The sequence below is a fragment of the Dipteris shenzhenensis genome, chromosome 2 (genome assembly GCF_047967505.1).
Source record: "Dipteris shenzhenensis isolate YYH24624 ecotype China chromosome 2, Dip_SZ_1.0, whole genome shotgun sequence".
In the NCBI taxonomy this organism is placed as follows: Eukaryota; Viridiplantae; Streptophyta; class Polypodiopsida; order Gleicheniales; family Dipteridaceae; genus Dipteris; species Dipteris shenzhenensis.
In genome coordinates this window covers 21,092,296-21,102,676 of record NC_141597.1, presented here as the reverse complement: position 1 = coordinate 21,102,676, position 10,381 = coordinate 21,092,296, and the positions used below count along the sequence as shown (strand labels likewise).

Genomic DNA, 10,381 nt, shown 5'->3' with positions numbered 1-10,381 from the left:
CGAGCAGTAACGAACCGCAAAACAACCATCGCGTTGAAACCACATATATGGGCTAACAATTCTTGTATGACGACCATAGCATTTTTAACCAAAGGACTACAAACGGCTGTTCTCTTGCATAGTTCACTAATCAGTAGGTTGCATGGGCTAAAGACAGAGGTGATGAGTTGTAGGAGGAGGTTGTCCAGCAAGGCAAATAACACCACCACCCAAAGATACAACCAACAAAGAAGAATGGCTACCTTAATAAGCAAAAAAGTCCATCCATTGAGAAGTACGAAATCTACCATGGCATAAAACAATAACTTGATTTAAGAGAAAACAATACCATTGGTCATCGATAACATAGAGTCAATATCCTACTGGTAGGTCTTGAGCATACAAAAATGCATGCTTGTTAGCTCAAAAAGAGTAATGGTCAAGCTACTTGACTTGGAACCTTGTCATGCTTAGTAGAAGTGCCAGCTTAGTTTGGGGTTGGCTTAGGATAATCAATGTGATCTTCATTAGCATCAACATCAAGGACTTCAAGTACGAGTCTAAAGAGTAGTCAAGATGATGCTAAATTCGACTATTTGTAGGAAATAAAATGTAAAACGGGCAAGAATTTGCTATACTTTTGTTGTTTACAACCGTTGAAGGCAATGAGCAGAGTAAGCAAGAGTAGATTCTCAAAGGACCAAGGCAAGTTGGAAGCATGTGCCAACTTTCCATCTCCTACGAGCCATCGAAATTCATAGTGGAAATAGGGCATATTCTCCCATGTAAAAAATTTCAACAAGGCTAATGTACTACACAAGGGCCAAGCACTTACACTTGTCTACTAAGCAAACATGCGCCAAAGTGTAGTGTTAGAACTCCCTAATAAGTTTTAGGCAAAAGCAAAGTAACAGTGAAGGGACTCATAACCACCCAAGTTCTCTCTTATAGAATAATATTAACATCTAGGTGAAACTAGAATCATTAAGCAAGGATTGATTGTTACCCAAGTATGGGGTCACCTCAAAGTAACATCAATCAAGCCCTTGGGCTATGTGAATATGATATAAAAAATTCTAAGCCCAAGGACAATGTATTTAAAGTGTTCAACCAAAAACACTAAGCTTAGTTGAACATTTAAGCCTCCTAACTCGCTTAAAAAATAATCCAAAAAATAATTTATAACTGATGGGCTCACGAGGGAGAAGGGAGCATTATACATCAATTTAGCTATAAGCAATCTTCAACCTATTGGTAAAATAGATTTCCTGGAATGAATAGATGCCTTGGTGAAAATAGTGCTTGGGAACCAATCAACCAAAATATAGGGCCAAAAAAAGGAGTATAACAAGCTATGTAAGTTGCCTCTTCTCTTTTTTATAACTAACAATGAATCAAGGCATGAGGACTACTTTTGACCAACTAAAGAAAGCCGTAACAATTAGTGGTAATTAGGCAACAATATTGAGTCACCAATACCATTAGGATGAAAAGTGGGGTTAGAGGGCACTAAATGTGCCAAGGTTGAAAAAGAGTATGAGAGAGAGAGAGAGAGAGAGAGAGAGATTTGAAGCATGAGCTGAAATTGAATATGAGTTCATCTAAAATCATCCACAACAAATATTCAATTTGCATGCCAAATGGAACACCAACTTTCAACAAATCAACTACTTCATTCATAGGTTGTGACATTGTCATAAGACGTTACAGATTGTTGGCAACATAATTTATTACAATGCACATGATCACTTTGATGTAAAAGCATTGACTATAGAACTGAATCAGCCTTGCAATCCGTAGTATAGATCTCACATTCACAATGGCAATGCACATGATCGTTTTCCTCGGTCGTACTAGCCTACATAAGACGAGAATATATCCAATCTTACAAATTGAACATTTTTTAGAAATGAGCGAAAGAACCAGCAGAGAGAAAGAGAGATGGATAAACAAAACAAAGTAAAAAAGAGGAGTAAGCAAAACTATGTTTGAGTTCTCATCCGCCATCTAGGTTTCAAAAGTTTTTGAGTTTCTTGAGTGCAGCACTCGGCTTAGTCAACAAACTCCTACATCAAAAAGGAAGACAACAAGAAGAGTAGACAAAGAAATAAGAGAGAGAGAGAGAGAGAGAGAGAGAGAGAGAGAGAGAGAGAGAGAGAGAGGTTATTTAGTAAAACCAACACACACCAATGCTAACAAGGACACAAAGACAAAACAGTGCAACCACAACAAACCAGAAAAAAAAACAACACAAACTCAAGTTTTTTGGGGGGGAGGGGGGCCTATCAACATCCAAAAACAATCCAGCATAAGCACTAAAAAGAAATGGGCTTCGAAGCTACCCACTTTGGATTTGATTCTTGAGTTAAGGAATTTCCCCGTAAGTTCGGCCATGTTTTACATGTTTCCGGCATCAAAGACATATACCTAGATGAATCCAAGAACATTCCCGAACTCATCCTTTAAAAACACAACATAGTGCAGTTTCAATCTCACGATAGTCACTCATATAAGATTGAAAACCATAAACTCCATCACGCATACCAAGGACTAGCTACTATGGCATCCCCACTGACGTCATCAGTGCCCAACAGTGGGTGTAGACCATAGTATAAAAATATGCTCTCACACATACACATCCACACACCCACACATACTTGAGCATCCATTTATACAAAGTCTTCGTACTGAGTTTCTATCAGCACTCCAGAGGTGAAGGGCAAACTCCATGACGAAGGCTAACACTAAAGGGAGAAGGCTAATCCAAAAGTAGTCCAAATTCTCTTCATTCAAGCTACAACTGCTTGTGAAGTCTAAACGATTTCATATTAGTCTCTCCCAAACGAGCATCTAAATCTAGCTGATAGGGCAACGCACCATTTAAGATAGAAAGAATTATCGCAATACCAGCAGGCCGTAACTCCGGCATCAAAGACAGCCTTTATCTTATTTCCAGGTTAAGTCCTGAAAAGCAGTGTCTCATATATCAAAAGGAATGTGTTATTTATAAATGAATTTATTTGAAATCAAGTCCTCTCACAAATGTAGCAAAACCACCCCCTCCAGGTCCGCACTGTATCACGACTATCTCATGTGAGTCACACAGTGGCTGCAGTTTAGACATGCCACCAAAACTCACACAGAGAGAATTTATTTTATTAATATCGAAGATCTTGTATAACTCCTAAAATTTTCATTAAACTAATGGGAGATGAAAATCGCAAAGTTCTCATTGTTGCAGTAAAAAAATCCCTGTTGGAATTACACTCACACTATCTTTCACGTGGGAACATTTATGCTGTAGTTCACTGCTCGAGCTTGCTTCTAGGCTGTATTTCCAAGAGAGAGACATGGGTGTGAGAAGCAGCCGGGAGGCATGTGTAAAGTGTGGATATGCAATGGTTTGACAACAATTGGGGGCCGTAACACTGCCTCTAGAACCAAGCGCATAAAGCCAGCCACTGGTGAACAATTTGGACAGAACCACCATGAAAGATGATCTGTGGTAGATTCCAACAGGTGAATTACACCATGGTTTCACAACAATTGGGGGCTGTAACACTGCCTACAGAGCCAAGTGCATAACGCCAGCCACCAGGCAAAAATCAAAATGTAGAACTATGAATCTTTAAAAGATACAAAATTGTATGAAGACAACAAACTAGACAAGCAGCTAAAACTAGTCAAGCAGTAAAAGAGAAAGTGGGCCAAATAACGCAGACCTTAGATACTTGAATCCAACTGCATCATTTTTATAGAGAGTTTTATATTGACCAGCTACAAACAATGGCAGTCACACAGTATCCATTAGACCGGGCAAGGTGGACTAGATAAGTTTTCAATCCTCAACTTCAGCGTCAACAACCTGTCAAAAGGCATGTCAGTGCCATGATTCACCAGAAGAGACTCCCTACTGCAGAATCCTCTCCCCTCAAATGAAATTTTGGGCAGCAGTAATTCCAAAATGCTTCTTGCTGTTGGTGTGAGGCAACCGCCCTTCACTCAAAAATTGTGCCTTGCCGCCTTCTGTACAAGATGGAGATTGAGCTCAATTGTATGCTACGCCTCCAAATCAAAGCACTTGATTAATACATGTTGGACATTCCCTCTCCAAATACACCTTGAAAACACAGAAGAGGGCTTTGCCATACTCCGACGCAATCTAAACTGGGCTACTCTTGATCATAAAGCTCAGAGATGTTCTTAAGGTGGGCTTGGAAGCCCAAGCACTGCACAAAGTATTACACAAAAATATGTACTCCCTCTTTCCATATGCAAGAACCTAGATAAGGGACAAGTGACATTAGTAATGCCAGGAAAGTAATGCTTCTGCATGACAGCTATATTACAATGGCTGAAGAGCCAACAAGGTCACTCACTTGATGCAGTAAAGACATCATCCGGTCACTTATATCAGTAGAAACAGATAAACCAAAAGGTCTTTGATCAAGGACAGGAAAATGAGGTGAAGCATCTGAATCAACACATGAATTTGGATCAATCAGCATGCCAGAAAGCTTTTCACAACTTGTGTTGGCAGCCAGTTGATCTGTGATCAGAAGATTTCCTGCAATAATGTTGCTTGCCATTGACTGTGTATTATCAATTGCACAATTCAAGTGAAAAGTTACACGTGCACCATTCTTTGCGGTGTTGAACATTGGCTCATCTGCTTTCTTTAGGCACGATTTGAGGGGCAGGGGACTCCTCTCAATTTGCGGGTGGTTATCAGAGATAATATGATTTCCCCTACACATCAAAGTTCCTTCCTCAAAAGCAATGTTTGTGTCTCGTTGAGCTACAGTTAACAAAGGTGGTCTCTCTTCATTTCCAATAGACTTGGATTCTTTAAGATTACAAGGATTCTGTGCCACATCCATATCCCTTGTCTGATGAAATTGTCTAAGCCTGAAACTTACAGGTGCTTGTCCAAACATTGGATTTTCTTTCACATACTTTAAAGCTGCCTCTGCATCACATGCATGTTCATATACAACCTGAGCACTCCCACTAGTGCGGTATATTCTCGTTCCAGAGTATTTCAACTGTCCAAAACGAATAAAGGTTGCTCTCAGTTGAGCCTCTGATGGCAGAGCAAAGCCCTGAGGGAATTTCATCAGAAGAGCAGTTTCTTGGGATAACCTATTAACCTTAGAAGTATTCACATCTCTCTCAGTGATAGAGCTGCGCACACGTTGATTGACAGGACCAAAATGATTTGAGACATCCCTCGGACTGCGCACTTGAAGTTTGGCATCAACCGTAGGCCTCAAAGAGACAGAACTAAGTGAAACCTTTTTTGAAAACATAGATGAAGCTGACTTTTTCACCTTTTGTACAGGGTTGACGAAGCTTTCTTCCATTGTTCGCTTCCGACATTCTAATTCTGTATCTTGTCCCTCGCGTACTTTAGGCCTGGCATCTCCAACATTCAAACCTTCAACCTCAGGAGATACAACACCTGTACCTGCAGTTGAAACAGCTTGCTCATTTGTATTGGTTACAAATGAGCAATCTTTGCTTCCTTGAGGTTGTCTGCCCTCTTGCGTTGCTTCAGATAACACAGAAACAAAAATTTGGGCATGTTCTAAAGGTGAGAAAGAACCATGATCTGACTGAAACACAGCCTGCCTAAACTTTGTGAGTGCTCTCTGCACTGCGCAAAAAAATTCTCCCTTTCTTGTATCAAGTGGGTTAGCAGCAAGAGACATCAGATATTTATACAGTTCCTGGACTTTTACACCATCTTCAGACCTCTTAACATACCCTTCTCCATCCAACTTGTCTTCATCAAATTTGTGGACATCAATATCAACTGACCTGCTCCACACTTTTTTCTTCAAAGAAGTTGGTCTTGCATGAAGACCAGTATTTCTACCTCCATTAGCATGTTGAAGAAATTTGGACGTCTCCCCTGAAGAAACCATTTTCAACCTTTTCTTCTTCGGCTGAGAATCTTTTTGAGTGGCATCCACTTTTGCAAAGCCTCTTTTCTTGAGAAGACTCTTCATAGTTCCCGCTTCACTGATCTTTTCATTTGACTCCATCTCTTCCGGAACCACCGTTGGCGGAGGACACAAGACCTTCTGAGTTTGGCTACTGTCTTCCAACCCCTCCAAATTGTCAATCCTTCCTGCAGGTTGCACACGAACACCATCAGGAGCCAACAGCAACCTTTCACTATCCTCAGTATGTGGGAAATTTGATTCCTCAAATTTCATTTCTCCTCTGTCAAAATGGTCAATTTCTATGCTGTGTACTTGTTTTTCCTGGCTGCCTCCCAAAGCAACCCCTTCAGTTTCCCCAGCAACGGAGACCAATTGCTCAACGTTTTGAGCTCTGAAACCACCAACTACACTCATATCAGCAGGAACCTCTTCTGCCAATTGCTGCAAGCTCACAGTAGGTTTTGAAACTTGTGTAACAGAAGGCATGATCTTCCGTTTTGAAGGCCTATCAGTATCAGGCAGATGTTCAGACTGTGGTGGTGATTTCCTCTCCCTTTTTTTCTCATTTGACTTCTTCCTCTCATCCACACGTTCCGATTGTGTTGATGATTTCCTCTCCCTTTTATTTTCATGTAACTTGATCTTCCTCTCATGGGCCTCTGACCTGCTCGCACCAGCAACCCCAATTTCCATGCTCCGCTCCACATCTGCAGACTGCACATCTGGCTTGAACTTTTTTACCAACCTCTTAAATCCCTTAGTTTTTTTGTCTATGACTTGCAACTTAGGGCATTCTGTGCCATGCACTACATCCTTCGACTTTTCTAAACGGCTAAGATCATTTTCAGATTCAGAGTTCCCTGTTTGGCCAAGGTCACTTCCAGCCTTGTCAGGAAAAGCCTCCTTGGCATATGCCGTGCTGACCTTCTTGCTTCTGACTGTTCCAGTTCCTTTTTCCGCCCTGCCTCCACTTGGCAGAGCACCCTTGCTGTTCGAACCGGTCCCCTTCACCTTCTTGCTTCTGACTGTTCCAGTTCCTGTTTCTGTCCTGCCTCCACTTGGCAGACCGGTCCCCTTCGTACCCATTCTACCTTCTATCCCAGCTATGATACATTCAGGCGATCCCTGAGCTTTCTCCTCCAAAGTGCTTCTCTTGATCTTGCTTGTCTGACATATACTAGTGCTTTTACCACGTACTTTTGCCTTGCCATGGAGCTTGTTTGAAACTCTGTCCCTTTCCTTCGCTTGTGAATTTGAATGAGCAACCACTTCTTTTGGCAAGTTTTCTGAACCAAGCTTTCCCTCAACTCGAATGGAGTTATTGATTGAGGAATTCTCCAAAGGAAACCTACGCAAATTAAGAGACGAATCGAATAAGGCCTTACCGTCTGTTTCCTCCGGTTTCTGTGATTCCAGCTTATCTTCCGGAAACGCTTGGACGTCTGTATCTAGCATTTCCACATCGGATCGCATGTCCGCCCTACGAGTTTTTGCGCCACCCCTGCCTTGCAGAAAACATCTGAAAAATTCCTCATACTGGGGATTGCGAGCGGAAAAAGAAGCGACTCTAAATGCATGTGCTTGAGCTTCGGCCACATTTGTCGACAGTACATGCCGAGCAGATGAAAAGGGGGAGCAGGCAAGTTCCTTGACAAACGAAATCATCTTCGACGGTTCAAAGGATTTCTTAACTTCTCCGACTTGTCTCTCAAGATTAAGCCCTGCCGCTTTACGCCTTCTTTCGTCTGTCTCAACTGAAATGCGGCACGGACAACTCAACCCTAACTTGACTCTTCGACGGATCTCGTCCAAAGCATCTCCAACAGCTTCCAAAAAATTACTGGCCGTAGTCTGCTTAGACTTTTGCGCAAAGTTAGGCTCGAAAGGAATGAGCTCCGACTCCGGAAACCATCCGAAGGTACTGTCTCCGAAGAAAGCAACCAGTCTATGCGATTCTCGCTTCGACTTCCGCGCAAGGGATGAAGCTAAAGCCGGATCATATATCTGGCCAGGCCACCAGGGATGCGATTTGACCTTAGCCCAAACCATGTCCCCCAATTGGAAGCGCAAGCCGTCAAGGTCTCGCCGAGCATCGTTGATGATCCGGCCTTTGACGCATTTGGTGGAAATTGGAGAGTCGAGCAGAGGGGGATGGGCCTCGAGCTCCTGCATGGCAAGGGGGGGATAAAGGCAAGGAAAAGGGGAAGTAAATACAAATGCGAACGAGAAAAAGAGGAAAGGGAGGGTACCTGGAAAGGAGGCCGATGAAGGGAAGGATCTTGGATCATGGCGATGAAGGTGCTCAGGCATGGGATGATTTGAGCAGAGGAGAGGAAGCGATGGCTGGCGATTGAATGGAGAGGAAGAAGAAGAAGAAGAAGGAGCTCATACTGACCATGGACAAAGCTACGGACAAGGCTACACTAGCCCTCTTCATATTATCATATTATATTATATATATTATGTACATGTGAGACGTGAGAAGAAGTAGGAGTAGGGAATCGACCCCGCGTGGCCTTTCCCGGTCGGACATCTCTAACTCGCCCTCAACAGAGACGATGATTTGAGAAGTTGAGGACGGAGTAGGGAATCAACGTCGGATGCACTTTTCTAATCAGCAGTCGATGCTCTCGCCTCCTCTCAACCGTGGGAGTCTGTTTCATCGGTAATGGCCACTCGGTGCAGATTCACTACCGTCATCACAGCACCAGGAGAGGAGCTAGAGGAGGAGCTAATAATGGCGATGCAAGGTGGAGGAGGAGAGGAAGCAATGGTTGGCAATGGAATGCAAAGGAAGGAGGAGGAGCAACTCATTATGACAATGGAGGGAATGCGGTGGTGATATAGATGGAGGAGGAGGAGGAGGAAATGGGCACACAATGGTTGTTACCAACGGAAACCAGTGACCAGCCATTACCAATTGGAAAGAGGAGATGACGATGATATAGATGTGAGGAGGGAATAGCCACCAGGTGGCCATTACCAGTTGGAAACCAATGAAACCGACTCTCGATCGCGGGAGCCGATTTCATTAGTAACAGCCACCCAACACAAATTTACGGTCATCAACGGATGGGGGTTGGCGATGGAATGGTGAGGAGCTAGGGATGGCGATGGACGTGGAGTAAGGAGGAACTTATTTTGGCGATGGAGGAGGGGGAGACATAAGACAATGAATGTGGTGATGATATAGATGTGAGAAGAAGAAAATAAGTATAGGGGAATGGGCTAAAATATGTCCACCAATTCCCCCCATATGGAGGGCCATGGGGAGGCGTCAGTACATGCCATGTGTATGCGATGGATCATTGGATGGCTTCATCGAACAACGCTTGTGCAATCATTTCTTGCATCGTGCGATTTGATCTGTGATCAAACGGTGCACGTGCAGTGCCTAATTTGCAACATAAACTACCCCTAGTACATCAAAAGTTGGGAGGCCATATTAGATCTGAGCAGACTGCAGATCTTTACAACGAAGGGGAGGGAGCCATGGGGAGGCCATTCCCGAGAGGAATCCAGCTACATTTCGACGACCAATTGTTAGGCCTAGAGCCAAAATTTGGCTTGATTCTTTGTCCCAAAAAATAAAGGGAATCCGGGTTGCTTCTAACTGTGATGGCCGACACATGGCCCTTCCCAGCCATCAAGGTGAGTTGGGAGACCAGCCACGTGTCATTGGGGTTACAGCTCTACTAGTGTAATCGCTATTTTTCACTTATACCTATGAAACCCTTCTCATAACCTCAAATGAGGTATCGTTACATGCATAACCTCAAATGAGTTATCCTTACATGCAAGAGGAGCAGGCAGAAGCCATTGAAATGTGGTGTGGAACAACAACAAGAAGTTGACAACAGAAGCATTCATCTTTGAAATGAAGAAAGGAGAGGAACAAAATGCTAGTTTTAACGTCTTTCCCATCCTCATTAACCTACCCAACCCTCCTACTCACACCTCTTCCACCTAGGGTGAGTGCTATGAACTATTTTCTGAGCCATGGTAACAAATAAGGGGGGAACACATTTATGGAAGTATGTAGGTCAATGGGTGAATCTTTAACCATAAAGAGTTTCAAGTATTAGCCCTCCTACCGTTTTTAGGGTAAATCTATCATGTTTGAGGCTTAAATGTTAGCCCAATTGTATTTTTTGGGCAAATTTATGAAATTTGAAGCTATAAATATTACCCCATCCAACTTGGAGAAGAGTCTAAATTAGCCATTGGGCTAAAATCACCCTTAATTTTTTCTCTAGCAACCAGAGCATAACCTTCTCATAACCTCAAATGAGATATCCTTGCCCTCCCCTCACGTCAGGAACCTATGCTTACAGGTTGTGGGCATGTAGGATTCAAGCAAGCCATGTACGTGAGTTAGGGGCAAGAGGGGTGTCTATGTTCAATGGCGAGAAGAGAGAGGTTGTAGATGATGGCACACACCCAATGACTTCATA

At 43.0% G+C, this 10,381-nt stretch overlaps 1 protein-coding gene across 1 annotated transcript; it reads right to left on the bottom strand.

Moving 5' to 3' along the window:
• Positions 1-3,692: 3,692 nt before the first annotated feature.
• LOC147904472 (uncharacterized) lies at positions 3,693-8,323 on the bottom strand. Its single transcript, XM_087386734.1, has 2 exons — positions 8,177-8,323; positions 3,693-8,093 (listed from the first exon to the last, which is right to left on the bottom strand). The coding sequence occupies exons 1-2, from the start codon at positions 8,213-8,215 to the stop codon at positions 4,320-4,322; spliced, it is 3,813 nt and encodes a 1,270-aa protein (XP_087242860.1). The 5' UTR covers positions 8,216-8,323; the 3' UTR covers positions 3,693-4,319.
• Positions 8,324-10,381: the final 2,058 nt, after the last annotated feature.